Source organism: Centroberyx gerrardi, chromosome 3 (assembly GCF_048128805.1).
Source record: "Centroberyx gerrardi isolate f3 chromosome 3, fCenGer3.hap1.cur.20231027, whole genome shotgun sequence".
Classification (NCBI taxonomy): Eukaryota; Metazoa; Chordata; class Actinopteri; order Beryciformes; family Berycidae; genus Centroberyx; species Centroberyx gerrardi.
Genome location: NC_135999.1, coordinates 22,589,305 through 22,607,665, shown reverse-complemented (window position 1 = coordinate 22,607,665; position 18,361 = coordinate 22,589,305). Strand labels below are relative to the sequence as shown.

The following is an 18,361-nucleotide window of genomic DNA, read 5'->3' as shown; positions in this document are numbered from 1 at the left end:
GGCTATACCTGTGTTCAGAAACAGACTCTATCCACGAAGAGGCTTTACAGGAGAGCAAGAAAGCAGCTGGACTAAGGTGAATACACTCTTCTGGAAAACAGGCCCTAGAAACGTAGATATACGTTTTTTTTTAAGATAAGTGTTTTTTTGTGCCCACACAGCTCACAGGACAATTTGATATGTTCTTTATAAAGTCCAAAATTGTAGGTGCAGGTTATGTCTCGAATTACAGTTTGTCTCTTGAGCATCATCTTGATAGTGTCATATACTGCCAAACAAAAGCCAAGTACTATGTGTGTTATAAAGGTCAACGGTCATGATGACTAGTGTTTATTCATACCAACATAAATTACACCTACAAATGTTACTCATTGATATACTCTCTGCTTCTGCAACATTAATACTCTTGGTGCGACAGCAAATAAACTTTGAAGTCATTTTTCTCAGTTTCACTACTCATGCAATTACCGCTCCTTTAGGCCATCGACCTACTTAAAGATGCCATGTTTAGGATTTTCTTCTTAATGTTGCTGTAATGGTCACTATCACAAATCACTTGACAAAGTGTGGTGTACAGTAGTTATCTCCTGTTGTTGCGTGGAATGATTTTGGACAGCTTGGTTAGATTTGGCCTCAAGGTGACAATCACTTCAACTTTCTCCCCACAAAAAATGCTACATGTGGCACAGTGGCTGTTGTACACACTATCAAAGATACACACAAATACATAGCCTACTGTCCCTATAGCGTTGGACTGATTTTGCCAGTGTTTCGGGTCAATATTGGTCTTTTATTAAAAATCGGAATTAATGCAGTCAGTGTCAACCACCTCTAATATGGTAGATATCAGTGTGTTTGATTACATATTAATTGCATAATTGCTCAATGCTATTATACATTGGTTGTCAATGGGAAGCCCTTAACCTGAATTGATTCTAATGCAACATTTTGATCTGATTCCACACATGAATATGTTGTTAGTATTTTTATCAGCCTTGGATTCAATATTAGCATTATAGCATTAGCATTAGCATTAGCATTAGTATCAGTATACTGGGTTTCAGTGGAGAGTTTTTTGTGTCCCATAGTCTAAATGCTATTTTAGAGCATTTTTCCACTCTGCCAAGAATAAAATTCTGCGGGAAACTCTGAAAACTCTGATTTTTTTTGGCACGAAAATGGTCAAATTAAAAGATATTGAATGTTGACACAAAATATTGGCTAACGGCAGCTTCAGTCCAAAACTATCAGCTTTCAGAGACCTAAAGCAGTCAAACTTGTAGTACATACATGCATATACACCCCTACACACACGCACACACACACACACACACAGGATCACATAGCCCTTTCATTCTGTCTACCACAGTACACTTTTCCTCTCTTTCTTTCTCTCTCTCTCTGTCCATCTGTTCTGCTGAGTCGTGCGATCAGGAGAGGGTCCATACATCACCTCTCCACCTCCCGTGGGACAGAGAGGGGGAGGAGGGGAGAAAAGAGGGAGGAAGCAGGGGTGGGTGGGTGGGGGGGGTTCTGGTGCTTTCTCTCTCTCTCTCTACCCCTCCACCTCCCCTCCCCACCAGCAGCAGCTGTTAGCGATGACGGCAAATTGTTTTTCCTGTGCCTATTTGTGGGACGCTAGTGATTGGAAGGTATTTTCTCTCTTTGTGTGTTTGCGTGCAAGCATCGGAGCGTCCTTGCCGGAGTGTGTGTGTGTGTGTGTGTGCGTGTGTGTGTGTGCGTGTTTTGCGAGTTGGATTAGCGTTTTAGCTGCATTAGGAAGAGACTGAGACCAACACTTAGTTTAATGGAATTTCCATTTTCTACTTTTTGAGAACTCAGTGTTATCTGGCAATAGATCGACACACTCATCGAGAGGCACAGAGAAGGAGAGAGAGTGATAGAGAGACAGAGAGAGAGAGAGAGAGAGACAAGGAAAGCAATACAGTGGAACAGAGAGAGTCTGATTGAAGGAGGGAGGGTGATACAGACAAGCAGAGAGAGGAGAAAGACAGAGAGACAAACAGAGAAATACAAAGAATTTATAGAAAGACAGAGTGATGCACAGAAAGTGGGAGGGAGGGAGAGAAAGAAAAGCAGACAGACAGAGAGAGAGAGAGAGACGAGTAGAATGCAATAATGTGATAAAGCGGCTGAGGAATGGAGGTTTTTCTACACTCTGATGCTTTTAGTCCCATTTCTACTTTTTTACGGCAGATTTCATCATATTACCAAAGGCCATTTCAGCTCTATTGTGGATAATAGGCTGCTGTGGAATTATTGGAGATGCTAGCTTAGATAATGGTCATTCTCTCTCTCTCTCTCTCTCTCTCTCTCTCGCTCTCTCTCTCTCTCTCTCTCTCTCTTTCTCTCTCTCTCACTTTCTCTCTTGCGTTAGAGAGGGAAAGGCAAGGCAGAGGAGGTAAAGGAGGAGGAGAGAGATTAATGGCATACAAAGATGGGGAGAGTCGGGGGCGATGGAGATAGCTGAAGGTGCAGCACAGAGAAAGGCAGTTTAATGTGTAAGACAGAAGGCAATAAGGATAGGTTGCGCACTGTAGATAGTGTTTGTGCGTGTGTATGTGTGTTCAAAAGGACCAAACTGATGCATAATTTTTTGCATTCAGTACAATAAATGGATAAGAAAATTAGATATGCAGTATATCTGTAGGTAATTATTTATTTTTGTGGCATTGTTGTTACTCAAAATATATTGTAATTATAAACCCCTCTCTAGACCGAATTCCCAACCTGAATTCTTAAGCACAGATATTGGATTTTGTCCTTTCTTTTCAAAGGTCTGGTGTACAGTATGTTTGAAAATAACCACAGGTCACTGTGGCAACATGTCCCCTTTTTTTGTGCTGATCTTATCGGCACAGTATCTGTGATTATCAGTACATCGGTGAAAGGGCAGTAGTCTGGAGGCCAGAGAAGCGGGCTTGTGAGCAGAAGGCCGCTGGTTCAAATCCCCAGACTGGCTGGGAAATCCAACGCTCGAGTTTGCAGCTGCTCAGTGGCCACCAGGGGAAGGCTGTGGCTGTACTGGGAATCTCCCATTAGCTGTGTAGCTGTGTGAATGTGAAGCAGGTTGGTGCTGAAAAAGAGAATACATGCTCAGCCAACTTTCCCTGGATAGATAAAGTTATTTTTTCAAATATAGCCTGATTATATTTGCGCACCCTAGTGTGCAGCGCCATTTCTGCATGTGTGCTTGAAGGCAGCAGCCCTCCCTAGGAGTGTAATTGAGCCATAGACAGATATATATGTATATATATATAAGCCCACAGCTACACATTACTGCCTCACTGGAACATGCTAGGACAGAAGGGGGGAGGTGGAGAAATCAAGATGGAGGGAGGGGAGAAGAGGATGGAAGCAGGAGGGAGTCAGATGATGTGAAGAGAGGAGGAGGAGGAGAGAAAGGAGGAGTGGAAGAGCGCCTGAAGAAATACAGGGTAGGGAGAGGTGGAGAGAATGAGGAGGAATGATGGAGGGAAAGAGGGAGAGGGAACCTATTGCCCTGAGACTACAGCAGAGAGAGAAAAAGAGAGTGAAGAGAGAGAGAGAAAGCGAGAGAGAGCAAAAGAATGATAGCCTTACAGCAGCACCTAATGGCTTCTCTGGAGAGAGGAAGGAGGGAGAGGGAGGGAGCGGAGAGGAGGAGAAGGCATAATGAGGGGCTATGACAGAGGCAGAGATAGATTTAGAGAGGTGGATGGAGAGAGAGACAAAGAGGTAGAGGCTACAGCCGTTCGGTAAAGATGGAGCAAAAGAAAACAGAGGAGGAGAGAGTGAAGAAGGGAAAATTGGGAGGGAGGGAGGGAGGGGTGAGATGAAGGAGCAGAATGATAGCTGCTGAGGGAGGGATGGATCTAGACGTTAAATGAGCGACGCCGAAAATAAAGATGGATGAATGTGGATATAGAAAAACAAATGGTAGACAAACAGGTAGACAAACAAATGGAAGGGGTGAAGCTATAGAGGAGGAAGGAGGAGAAGCGCTGCTGGCCGGAGGAGGAGGAGGCAGGGGGAGGAAGAATCAACCTGCAGGGTGAACAAAGAACGAAGGAACGAGGGGAGGATAGATAGTCATAGGACGGACAGAGGAGGAGGAGAAGGAGGGAGGAAGGGCAGCGTGGGGCGGAGGAATGCCCAGATAAAGGGATTTGTAAAGAGGAAGAGACAGAAAACGAGGGAGGGATTTGAGAAAATAGAGAGAGAGGGGGGGGGATGGAGAGAGCTGAGTTGATAGAGGAAGAAGGAGGGAAAGAGAAGGGGAAAGGAGATATCAGATGAGCAAGAGACGTAGGGTTGGATCGAAAGTCAGCGTGGATGGAGGGAAGGAAAGAGAGAGAGAGGAGGGGATAGAGAGATATACTGTAGGCAGCCAGCAAAAAAGGAGGGATGGGACGGAGAGAGGTTGGTAAGGCAGGAAATTGACGAGAGAGGGAGAGACGGAGAATGGAGGGATGGATAAAAAGGCGGCGTAGTCTGTCATAAAGAGAGAGAGGGAGGGAGGGAGAGAGGATGGATGGATGGATGGATAGAAGGAAGGTACCGTTCTCTCCGTTAACAGCCGTGTAATAGCGCTGATCGGAGCTGTGAATAATTCAAACGCTCTGGTCGGGAATTCTCCCTGGGAAGAGCCGGAATAATCACCAGGGCAACGGGATAACCTGACATGTGCGCACGCACACACACACACACACGCACACACACACACACACATAACAGGACTCACTCGCCACAGTATTTGATTTCCTCGCTCCCTCTATTTATGGCTACTTCTAGCTACGAGCTTTGTACATTCCCCTCAATACGCACATATGCGCACACACACACACACACACACAGTAGCAGTAAAGCAGACAGGTTATGTTATGAAAGCACACAAGGCAGACATCCAACCCTTCACTAGAGAGAGTGAGAGAGAGAGAGGGAGAGTGAGAGAGACAGAGACTGAGGGAGCGAGAGTTGGACAGAAAGAGAGAGGCAAAGAGAGAGAGAGAAGAGGAAGAGCGCTTCACCTGCTCTAAGTTGTCACTCAGATGTACCATTCTCAGCCACCATGATTAGATTACATAGAAACACATCAATCTCTCTCTCTCTCTCTACCTCTCTACCTCTCTCTCTCTCTCTCTCTCTCTCTACCTCTCTCTCTTCCTCACTCTCTTTCTCTCTCTCTCACACACACACACTTTTTTCCACCTTTAAACACATACACACACCATCCCTCCCTCACGCACACCCAAACATGGCCTCTTTCTGGCCCTCGTCTGTCTGAGTGTCCGCACGCTCGTGTGTCTTTAAGGTTTCCATGGCGACGGTTTCCAGGGTGATTTACCGTAGCACCTGGTCCCTCTCAGGGTGGTACACTCGTCCGCTCGGCCACAATCGCTCCCCGGCCACCAATGATCTCATCCTTTGCTCCGTTCGCCCTCCCCTCGTCTTCCCTTCCCTCTCTTCTTCCCTTCCCTCTCTCTCTCCCCTCTCTTCTTCCTCTCCCCTCTCTTCCCTCTCTTCTTCCTCTCCCTCTCTCTCTCCCCTCTCTCTTCCCCATCCTTCCCTCTCTCGCCCTCCCTTTTTCCTCCCTTGCTGTCGTGATCATGATTTACTCCCATCTTCTGTCCTTTCGCTCCTCTTCCAACTCTTCTCTCTGTGACTGTTCATCCACCTTAATAATAAGAAAAAACTTTATTTATATAGAACCAATACCAAAGCAACTCTTTAGAGTGTACAACTTGCTTTACAGGATAAAAACAATTACAGTAAATTAATATTACTGTAGGAGATAAAACAGAAAACACAATAGGATAGCAAAAATAAATATGTGAAATGGAACAGCACAAGTTTAAATTATGGCATGAGTGAAAACAGTGCATCTAGGAGCCAGACCCAGCCATGCCTGAATGGTGCTACATGTTGCATTTTAACATGAATTAAATTTGAGACATTAGTATAATTACTGTAAACAAACAAGACCATCACCGAGAAGATTGGCAGCCTCTAGCAGCCTCATCACTGTGTTTTACACTGTGTGTCACTGGGATTTCACAGGAAATCTGCTATATTAGTTTACAGCACAGGGAAGGTTGCTTTACGGCACAAAACAGGAACTGTTTCACCTTGCAAGTAATACACAACTTTATTTTGTTTCAACTTCACATTAGCTTATCTCATGAGAATGCATATTTGCTGTTATCAAGGGCAGTGATGCCACAGAGGGAGAGGGGCACACAGCAACATCCTCATTGGACAGGAAGCAACAGCGTTTATGGGAAATGTGGTCTTAATTTTGAGAAACACAAAATGCTACACGTAGCACCTTTTAAACGTGATTAGTAAAATCTTAAAGCCAATTCTATAACTAGTGGAGTGATGCTTAAATTTAATTTTTTTTTATTTAATTTAATTTAAGTCAAACTCTCTGAACTCTGCTGCTGGTTGCTGCAAGAACAACACCCTCCCTCCCTTCCTCCCTCCCTCCTGTAATCAGTCTATTGATTACAAAATAAAACTAGATGGGAGGAAGTCATGTGATTAGATCATCTAACTATAAAGCAAGGAATCTCTGTCTGTGAGTGAGTGAGTGTGTGTGTGTGTCCTTCGCATATCTCGAGAACTGTTCGTCCGATCTACTTCACACTTGCCGGGTGTATTGCTGGGGACCCAAGGACGTGCAGTGTTGGTGCAATTTGGACAATATTAATAAATATTAATAAACTTTGAATAAACAAGCGGCCAGCGCTCTGTGCAGCAGTGGGGCGGGGCGAACAGCGCTCTGTGCAGCAGCAGGGCGAATGGGCACTGCACTAGTCGCTTTCAAAATGTTCATAATTTCCTAACGTAGCTGGTAATACCTATCAATAAGTGTTGCTTAGTATCGCTAGTTAGTTGCTTAGTATTAATTGAGAAAAATATAGATTTGGTGGACAGCACGTCTAATGTGTGTGCATGAGTGTGTGTATTGTCATTCCTGAGTGTGTGTGTGAGTGTGTGCATACACAATGTTTTCATGGGCGTGTGTGTGTGTGTGTGTGTATGCATTGCAAGATTCAGAAATAGGCCAGTTAGGGTTTAGAGCGGAGAGATGTTAGAGATTAAACAGACCTCTGTGGGGAGCAAGCCTCCTCTTCAGCAGTTTAAATATAACTCTCTCCAGGGAGAAACTGAGTAAGTGTGTGTGTGTGTGTGTGTGTACCTGAGAGTGTATGTGTTTGAGGGTGTGTGTGTGTGTGGGGGGGAATGTTCTACACATAAGGAAATGGTGGCTAAGAATCAAACCACTGGCTTCATAGTTTCACCTTTCATAGTTTCAGCATTGCGCGCAGGCATACAGTGTGTTTGTGTGTGTCAATGTGATGTCTTCTTTACCTTTGGCGCTATGGGGATAGTTTAATACTGTGAGGTCTGGCTCCACCATCTGCTCAGGGTTACAGTGTGTGTGTGTGTGTGTTTGTGCTTGTGTGTGTGTGTGTGCCTTTGCGGACCAGTCAGCAGGTGCGTCATAATACTTGTGTTTAACTGTGTGCTTTAATACACAACACACGTTTGCTTTTTCTTCAGTACAAACACTGTACATCTCATACGTTAAGCAGAGAGAAATTGAAAACGTGTTTAAACGTACAGCAGGTTGTCCTCCTATAGTGACTTAGTCCTGCGAGTTAGAACGCCACATGACAAATAGTGAATTAAACAGGTTTTTTTTGTCTTGAGTGTTAGCTTGGAAGTAAATTCAGGCTCACACACAATAGAACTTCACATTACTACTGTGCGTGCAATACGTAATGCGTATGATGAGATAAAAGTATGTACTCACAGTGTCTTGGTGATCTGCGTTGGGACTCCAGATTGTGGATCTGTTAGCTAACCTAATCCATCTCTACCCTTGTTCTATCTTTTCTACTCTGTTTACATTTCAAGTATTTAGCTAATGCTCTGATCCAGGGCGGCATACAATGAGTGAGCCGGTTGGGGCTCAGTATCTTGCTCAAGGACGCTTCGGCAGCATGGTGTATGGACACACACACATACACCCACATCTATCTACACTTGACATTTCAGTAGGATTTGTGATTCCATTCCTATTGTTTCTAAAAATTGGATTTTGTGTGATCAGAACATGGCTGTATTTCTTTAAATGTGTCATTATTATGTCATTATCTGTGCATTACTTTTCACCAATCTCTCGCTCTATCTCCTAATATTGCTATCTCCTAATATTGCTTAACAACGGAATTATAACATAAACCTTCACTGTATGAGCGGAAACTTTTCTGAGATACTCTTACTCTAAGTCTACGTAATGATGCTTGAATGTGTATTGACGTGCATAGGTGTGTGTCAGTGTGCACACAGATGATTTGTAGAGGACAAGAGGAGAGGAAAATGTGACCGCCAGGAAACAAAATGACTACAGGATCTAAAAAGTTGACAAATTTCAGAATAGAGCATTTCCCAAATGATTTACAAATCAGACAATCAACTCTTTAGCAGATTTTGTCAGCACAGTGTCGACTGGAAATGCAAATATACTTTCAACGATCACATGAAGTCAAAGATCCACTTGAAGAATAGAGTGTGTGTCGAGCCTGACATTCTGTTACTGAAAATAAAAAAGCTGTGTCCTTTTGTCGTCAAGCACTGCACACAAGGAGCAGCCCTGCCAGCATCAGAGAGCAGCCTCAGGCAGGTGGATCTACCCCGGGTCTTTTGCACACATACGGACGCAGTCCGCACTAAGGTTCTGCGTTGTGGATGAAACCACTGACAACCGGGATTACTCTGTTTTACACAGACACACTTTTGTGGTAGCAAAAATAAGTAAAATGCATAATTAAAACCAGAACAAATAACACAGAATTTGAGAAAAAGTAAAATCCGACATTGCTCGTCTATGTATTGTACTACACAGAATTAAAATCATAATGTGAGCCTGACCACTTCCATATCTGGTTTTGAAGATCCGCTAAGAATGTGAGTACAATTTCTGTGCATACTGATGTTATCTATCTATCTACCCATCCATCTATCATCCACCCATCCATCCATCCATATGCAAGAGCACCAGTCCAGCTATCAACTACTTTTTGGGGGGTCATTTTGAAGCATCCAATCATTACATTACTGCCAGTGTCATTTAGAATTGCGTTTCCCCCCAGATAAACACATACATTTGCCCAGAGGGTTCAAGCATCACCAGAGAGGTCAGAGTGCAAAGTCAACCAGCTTCATGCTCAAGGACATTCTGACATTGATAGGCACTGGCTGTGATAGTGATCGAGCATGTGACCTTCAGGTGACCGGATGCCCATCCTGACACCAGCCAAACCCCAGGTTTTTAGGGTGCACTTTTACCACACACCGTGCATCCACACCACGAGCCACCAATTGCTGCAACACCATCATCGCTCCAGCTAGCAGCCTGTTAGCTCTGATTTGCAGCAGTGTGTTTGCTAGCAGCCTGGACGCAGAATCAGAAACTGCAGAGAAGAAATTTGGGCAAACGTACTTTAGATTAGCACGTTGGGTTCGGTCTCTCCCTCTGATTGCTACTGTAGGATCTAATGAAGCATCCAGAAGTCCGATCGCTCTCTTTCCATCCCTCCATCCTTCGCTCCCTCTTTCCTCCTCCTCCTTTGCTGCTCCTACTCTCCTCCCCTTCGCACGCCCTCCTCTCTCTCTCACAGAAGTGGGTGACAGATGTGAGCCACTCTGGAAAGCACACAGACACCCAGCGCTCTGCTGCCAGGCGCCACCGCTCTTACAGGCTTTGTGTGTGTGTGTGTGCGTGTGTGTATGTGTGTGTGTGTGTCTGTGCACGCACACACTTGTGTTTCTGTTTATGCATTTGTGCATAAACTACAGAGTATGTAGTACTGCACTATTCTGTGCCTGTGCTTGGGGTGTGTTTGTGAGTGCGCTTGCATGTGTTATGTGTGTATGTGTATCTGAGAGTGCGCACTCCCAGGGTCTGTGTGTGTGTGTGTGTGTGTGTGTGTTATTTCAGAGCAGAAAATGCAGCCTTTAATCTTGCTGCAGTGTGGTCACCATGGGAGCAGGTGATTTCATCCTGGCTGGAGAGTGCATGGCCATAACAATGTATGCAGATAAACATTTGTGCACACACACACATATACAGTACGTACACACTGCTTACATATGCACACATACTGTATAGTAGGCATATATTTCTGCTCCATGAGACATAAGAATGAAATGAATGGACCCAATCTCTCTCACCATCCCTTTTTCTCTCTCCCTCCCTCTCTCTCCCTCTCTCTCTTTCTCACACATGCACACACACACACGCACACATATTTCCGCTCACTCCATGTGTAATGTAATCACCTGGGCTCTCCATGCCTCCTAACCCAATAAAGCTGACAGCCTCCACCACACACACACAGATACAAGCACACACACACACACACACACACACACGCACACATGCACACACTTCCTCCGGAACAATTGATGACACATTCACCTCTCCTTTCCTTTCCTTTCATCCCTCCCATTCTTATTTTTTTCCTTCTCCTCTCTTCTCTTTTTTTTCTTCTCTTTACTGCCTTATCTTTCCAATTACAAACTGGTGTTGGTGACTTAGCTTTGCAATTTCAAACTCCAGTTTGTGACTTAGTTCTCTTATTCCTACTGTAGTTAGCAGCTAAGTATTGAGTCTCATTAGACACTGACCCATTTCTGTTGAACAGCACAGAGTTTGGGGACTGACTCAAGCTGGCCAAGGTGCCAGAATAGAGTGGCTAGGGAGATAGAGAGAGAGTTGGATCGACAGGACTGAAAGAGAAAACAGACAGACTTTGGATGCTCTTTGTTACATTATTCAACAACACTCACTAGTTAGGACAGAGAGGACAGAGAGAATGGAAGATGGACTGATAAATAGAGAAAGAAAGGGGAAAGAGGTCAAAGAAACTCAAAGCAAAAGGATGGGATAAGTGTGTGTGTTTGTGTGCGTGCGATGTGTGTGTGTGTGTCGTAGTGCTCATTCGGGTCTGCCCAGCGTTGTGGAGGGTGACCAGGCGCGGCAGCCATTACCGCTCCTCCGAGCGCCATCTGCTCCTCGCCACAGCGACTGTTGCCAGGGTACCTGCTCTCCTCTCCTCCCTCCATCCCACCTTTTACTCCTCCTCTTTTGGCCCTTTCCCCTCTCATCACCTCCTTGTTTCCTCCTGCTTTCCTCCCATAACAAGATAGCTGCTCTCTTCTCCTCTTCCCTCCCTGCCTCCTCCTGCCTCTTTCTTTTCCTCTTTTGGCTCTTGTACCTTCCGTCTTTTCTCCGCACACTCCCTTTTCTCTTTCCCTCCATTAATTTCACTTGCTTTTTTCTCTCTTTTCTCTGTCATTCTTAACAAGATACCTGATTTAAATTCAATAAGCTTTATTGGTGTGGCGTTCAATTCAGTATATATTACCAATGCTTCAGTTAAGTACAAATAATACCAAAATACTACTGCTACTACTGTTATTACTACCACTAATAATACTAATAATAGTAATTCACTTGCTCTTTTTTTCTTGTCTTTCCCCTCACATACCTTTCTCCTTTCCATGTCTTCAATTTTATATTTGCTTTTCTTCTTCTCTTTTCTCTGTTGTTCCTAAAACTACCTGCTACCCCTCCACCACACACACACACACACACACACCACCTCCACCACCACCTTTTATGCTTTCTGTGACTTTCTCTCCTTCCCTTCTAATCTATCTTTCTTTCGTTCCCTCTTTCCCTTGCGATTGTGTGGACATGACTCAGGGCCCCCTGTCTACAGAGAGAGAGGGGAAGGAGGGGGGGGGGGTGAGGAGTTTGATGGAGGGGGGGGCCAGAGAGAAGGGAAGAAAAGAGGTAGAGAGAGTGGGGGAGCGAAGGAGATCGTAGATCAGAGCCGTCATGATTGAGCCATCTGCTGAGAGGAGGCCAGTGAGACGCACACACACACACACACACACATATGCATGCACGCTTGAAGATCACCACTGCCCCCCACTGGCCTGCACCTGACACTACGCCTCTCCTTCCATCTCCGGCTCCTCTCTTGCATCGTTTGATTGCCCTGCTACCATCCGGCATATGCCAACAGGAGATGAGACACGTAGCTCGGAACATCGATCAGTCTGGTCTGGCTGTCTAGTGAGCTAGTCTTAAGCAGCCAATGTGTTTGCTCCACAGGGCTTTTTGTGCTTCAGTATATGAGGTTTATCTCCACCTAACTCCTTTCTAAGAAGAGCAGAGCCTCAATACGGATTATGTGGCTTTGGCTCTTTCAAAACATATTGAATATAGCGCTGTGTTTCAGGATCTAGCCGCTACTACTATGCACTACTGTGATCCTGCTTTTTCTGTTCTGTTCTTGCCCCCCAGTTAAATGTGATTTGTTGTACTCTGTCTTTTCCTCGGTGTGTCTGTGTGTGTCGGGGTGTGTGAGGGTGTGTTTTGTATGTGTACATGCACATCTTCCACCGCACACTCGTTACTATCAGGCCCAAATCGTTTTCTCTCCTCTCAAACCTCTCCCCTCTTATTGCAGCCTGTCCTAAACGATGCCCACTCTCATACAGCCGTCTAACCTTTAATAGATTCGTAAACGCTCTCCTCCCATTGGCCAGAGGAGGCTATTTCATCCTATTAGAGATTAGCGTACGGCTGAGTGGAGGAGGAAGTGCTCTTTATATGCTAATGAGGAGATAATGTATGCACCGAGGACCAACCAGTGCCCCGTTGGGAGAAGTCGGGGTGGCCCGCCGAGCAGAATCTTCGGCAGTCGGCTTCGGCCGTCTTTATCTCTCTTTTGACTCTCATTCACAGACACCTTGAGCGTGCCTGTGTTGAACTGTAATACATAGCATAATGGATGGCAACTCAAATGGATAACGTGGTGACATTTGGCAGACACTGTTCCAATATGCTTTACAATGCCATGACTGCAAACATTTTTATTGTGAGGGGCAACTAACCCCGGCAGTGTTAGTGCCAGGCTCTGGCTAAAGTGTTCCTCAGCTCCACTGTGACTCCTGGTTGGTTAAAGCCCCCTACTGTTTTCCATCAGGCTTTTAAACCACAGACCTCTGATACAGAAGGCCCAGTCCATATTTTGCTACCTATCTTCTCCAGTTGTATCTGTTAACAATATACTGAAGTGTTTTCTTCTTGTGAGTGTTTTTCTTTACCTGCATTTGCTGTTGGTGTTCTGACTATCAGTTTCGATGGGCCCTTTCTTTGGCCCTTTTGATGTGTGCCACACAAACATGATTGGGATTGGCATGTGTCGATTAAGTGATTGATTAAGTGATTGTTTGATTGACAGACTATCTGACCAACTGTCCCCTCTTCTCTGTCTCTCCAGGAACAAGGGGTAGTGGGAATGTCCCGGCCGCCCGGCGCCGTCCCACCTCCTCACCCTGCGGGAGGCGTGGCTTCAGGTGTGGGGCCCAACCAGGGGGCAGGTCCCCCTCCAGGCTACCTAGGCAACCAGCAGCAGGCGGCCATGATGAAACAGATGATGGCGATGGAGCAGGAGAAGAGGGTGCAGCTGCACATGATGGAGCAGCAGAAACAGCAGCTCCTCCGAGAGCAGAGACAGCAACAGCAACAGCAGCAACTATTGGCTGAACAGGTGAGGGGACAGGGTGTGTGTGTGTGTGTGTGTGTGTGTGTGTGTGTGTGTCTGCGGCCCTGCGTGTGTCACATGAAATACAAATAAAGTGCTTTTTTTGGTGATTAAGGAACGCGTAGGCCTGTGTGATTCACTGTCATGCATTAAATTAGATTCTGTGTGTTTGTGTTCATACATTCCTGCATATTTGTCTGTGTATGCTCCAACAAGAGCAGCTCATCTTCTCCACTTCCTTACTGTTGTCTTGGTCGCATGTATAATTATCCCCAACCAGCCCCCTCTTCACTACTTCCTTTCATCTCTGCACTGAGTGTGTGTGTGTGCGTGTGTGTGTGTGCGTTGCCACATGCCACCTGCTGTGATAATGTGGTGTTTTCTTTTTATTTCTCTCTCTGTGGGGGAATCCAGTGTTAAAGAGTTCTGAACTCTGAAGTCACCACCTACTATGTTGGTTTTAATTGGCTGAACGCGCACACACACACACAAACGCACACACAAACACACACACACACACACAGGACTCTCGGCGGAAACGGATCCTTCTGGGATTTTGTGTATGTTGTTAAATGGATATCATACCTCCACTTATATAAACAACAACTTGTGCTATCCAGGTTTACAGCATTTAGTAGTCAGAGCACGAAAACTTACTTCGTTAACAAGTGCAGACTGCCTATATGTGTGAGAACCTTTTTCCAGTACCATTCTGTACCTGTACTGACATTACTGTGGTTACAGTAGAGTCTCAGTACACCCTGTGGTTTTCTATTGGAATACTAAGCAGGTACGGTACTGTTTGTGTGGGAGAGCAGCATGCAGAAACGGGCATCTAATCCTGACAGCAGTCAAACTGTGAACAAAACATATGATGAAACAGCATGCCATTCTGTTCCATAGCATACTGGTACATTTGATATATAGTTTGTAGGTGGGCCGCTGGATTCAGACCAGTCGGCGTGTGATCCTCATACAGAATTTCTATGAATGGGGTCGCACTCGACAGCAAGGATATTAAACAATATTTAATTAAATTTATGACATGAATGAAATATTGTTAAAATATCCTTGCTCGTCGACTGCGACCCCGTTCTTCATATGTTAGACATCCCATAATTACACCAACTCCAGAATGTGAAGGGATGTAACACAGTGGAGAATTATATCCACCTTACCCGCATTCTTAACATTTGTATTTGTGTGTGTGTGTGTGTGTGTGTGTGTGTGTGTGTGTGTGTGTGTAGCTCCAACAGCAGCAGCAGCATCTCCCCAGACAGATGGGTCAAGGCCAGAGGAATCCATACCCCCAAGTCAATCAGTACCAAGGTAAGACGTGAACACACACACACACACACACACACACACACACACATATGTCCACACTCTCACACACACACACACACATACGTATGTGTAAGTATGCACACAATCCATGAAGATACAAATCCGGATACTCCAAAAGACTTTATAAAAAACAAGGCAAGACCTGACCTAAATTATGCCGTGATTTTATCGATGGCCGCATTTATATATGGTTTTTTTTTTTATCAGTTTATAGTTATTGGCAGAACATCCAGAAGGTTATACATGAATTCCTGCACACACTCGTAGGTAGTGGTACAGTCGTATTCACACCTCTGTCTCACTATCATGCACACACACACACACACTTGATTGGCAACAAGTATGCAGTAAAAACACGCAGTTGTCGCTCTCTCAGACGCAGACGGTTACTACCTCATGGTGTGCCCAGACATTTAACGACAGATTACAGCGTGTGCTCTGCCATATTCACAGACAGATAGAATCAGACACACACACACACACACAAACAAACACGTAGAAACATGTATGCAAACAGCACCGCTGACTGAACATCATCCTCGAACCAATCCGTGTCCTCTCTGTCTGTCTCTGTCAGAAATATTGGCTAGCACTCAGATACTCTCTTCAGCCTCTTTCTCTCTCTCTCTCCTCTCTCACTCTTGCTCTCTCTCGTTCTCCCTCGCTCCCTCCGGAAAAATATAGAATATTCCTGCTCTGCCTGTTACCACGGCAACCTGTCTGTCCTGGATCCCCCAGAGTTCCGGTGAAGTCAGAGAGATGGATGAGAGGAGAGAGTGAGGGAGAGGAGAGGAGAGGAGAGGAGAGGGAGAGGTGGGGGGGGGTTTGGCAACAAGAGGAATAGGTAGATGGTCTGGTAGGTAGATGGAGAGGTTGGGAAAGAAAGGGACGAGTGGGTGAGAGGATGATGGAGATAAGCAGAGAGATAAAGAGAACGCAGAGAGGGAGGAGGAGAGTCAAGTCGGAAAGCCATTTATAGCCATCAAAGAGTCTGTCTGCAAGTCTGAGAGATAGTGTGGAGCGGAAGGGGGGCATCGGCATGAAACTCTGGCTTAGAAATACCTGTTAGTTCAGCTGCCTGTAGAAGACTTGTTTGTTATCCTATATCAGCTTTACTCTGCCATTTATTTGTACCTTGATTCGCAATCAACCTTAGCTTTCACAGATAACAGTTCAATTAATTTTAACTGCAAAAGCAATAATTTTGCTCATGTTGTTGCCTGCAGAACACACCCATGCTCATTATACTTATATGCGGTGATATATGCAATAGATGTGTGCGCAGTATTCATATATTCAACACTAATATGTAGTGTTGCATTACCTGCAACTCTGCTCACTCTCCGGTTACTCTGGAGTGAGTCTGGAAGGTGTGATCCTCTCCGTTCTGACTCTCAGTACAGTTCTAGTGCTGGCTGTGAGGTGAGGGATTAGTGGAATGGTGTCAGAAGTGGGTTTATTAGGGGATTTAGAACCATTTCCACGCTAGCATGCCTCCTCAGCCCTGCCGCTACCAAGTTCCTAATAGAAAAAGGTGCGGAACTGAGGTATGGGCACTTAGAGTTTAGTTTTATTTTGGCGCAGTAGGATTTGAACAAATTGGGAGGGGTGGATGTTTTTCCAAAGTAAACAGGTTGTCACTGAATATAAATCTTTCCCTCAGCACTGACTAATTAGATGAGTCTTTTTGTGCCAATGTGGTGATCTAATCTAAGTGGATGTATATAAACTCCAAAACCCTTATATACAATTCTCCTCCTTGCTGTTTTCTCTTTCCGTTCGCTGCTCCTCTAATGTCTCTCCCCTGACTGGCTTTCTCCTTTCTCTCTGTTTTCTCTCACTCTAACTCCTGACCTCCATTCCTCTCCTGCAGGTACTCCCCAGGAGCTGGCGTCCAGGAGCCAGGCTCTCCAGAACATCCGTGCCGCCCGCCTCCTACAGCAGCAGCAGCAGCAGCAGCAACAACAGAACCAGCAGCAGCAGATGGTGCAGATGGGTTCTGTTCAGGCGCAGGGGGGCTCAGTGGGACCCCAACCCGACATGGGCCTCCCCTACGGCAGCCAGGGGTCCAACCAGGGATCCCTGTACGGCCTCAACCCCTCCATGAGCCAAATGATCCACCAGCAACAGCACCAGAGCCAAAGCGTCCAGGCCCCCATGGGTCTTCCACCCCAGCACAACCCAGCCGCCGGGCCCCCCAGGCAGGCAGGCGCAGGCCCCGGGGTTGGGGGTATGCCTGGAGGAACCGGAGGTGGTGGAGCAGGAGGGTATGGAGGACAGGGGATGTTAATGAACTCGATGTCCCAGCAAGCCCTCAAAGGCCCGCCCAACGCCAAAGCCCAGGCGCAGAGACTGCAAAGCATGCTGGGAGCAGGAGGAGGAGGCGGTGGAATGGGAGGGGGTGGCTGGCCGCAGCAGCAAGGACAGAGCCTCCAGGCCATGGGGGGAGGAGTCGGAAGGACTACAGGAGGAGGGGGAGGGGACATGGTGGGGTTTAGCTCCGCCCAGGGCTACGGGATGCAGCCGGGTCAACCCCCACGCATGGCCAAGCAACACTTTCAGGGCCCGGGACAGGCGATGAGCCAGGGAATGGACCCCAGAGTGGGCAACCCGGCAGCGGGTATGGGCGGCCCAATAATGGGCCCTCACATGGGCGGTCAGCCCAGGACCAACCAACCCCGGCCCATGGTCATGAACCAGGGGATGAACCAGGGGGTGATGGGGCAGGGCATGACCGGGATGGGGGGCTTCGGGCCGGGCCCCGGGGGGCCAGGAATCGGGGCTGGGGGAGGAGGAGGAGGGCCCTACGGACCAGGGGGAGTTGGGGTTGGGGGTCAGCCACAGGGCTATCAGAGGACAGCCAATCAGGACATGTCATCCTATGGATATGGGGGCGGGCCCTCAGGTGGAGGAGCCTTCGGACTGGGCGATGGCTCGGGGGCGGAGCTGGACTCGAGCGATGGTTGGATGGAAGAGTTTTTCCCCAGCCAATAGCCAACGGGGAAACTGGGGATCATAGTTTTTACTGGATAGACTAAACATAAGTGGGAGAAATGTTAAAACCTGAGAAAATCAAAACATAAAGGAAGACATGACATGGACTGGTGACCGGCATGTTTTTGATTTGTAAAACATGAGCAAGGTTATAAATGAGTTCTTGTCTTATGATTTGTGTGTGCGAGTGTGTGTGAGTGTGTGTGTGTCCGTGTGATGGAGAGAGAGATCATTATATCCAGTGCATATTAATGAAAATCCCTTATAGAGATTAAGAGGTGTGTTTCCATTAGTTTCCCGTTTTCTGAAATGAAATTATACCATTTCTTGTGTTCCGATGTTTGAAACCAGCCTCCTTCTACACAGTGCTTTGAGTCAGTGCTTCA

At 46.3% G+C, this 18,361-nt stretch overlaps 1 protein-coding gene across 1 annotated transcript in view; it reads left to right on the top strand.

Moving 5' to 3' along the window:
• maml3 (mastermind-like transcriptional coactivator 3) overlaps nt 1–18,134 on the top strand; it is a 102,578-nt gene extending 84,444 nt beyond the window's left edge. The window contains exons 4-6 of the mRNA XM_071917135.2: nt 13,371–13,640; nt 14,882–14,963; nt 16,855–18,134. Coding sequence (XP_071773236.2) covers nt 13,371–13,640; nt 14,882–14,963; nt 16,855–17,975 — 1,473 coding nt within the window. The 3' untranslated portion in view covers nt 17,976–18,134. The remainder of the gene's footprint in view (nt 1–13,370; nt 13,641–14,881; nt 14,964–16,854) is intronic.
• The last annotated feature ends 227 nt before the right edge of the window (nt 18,135–18,361 follow it).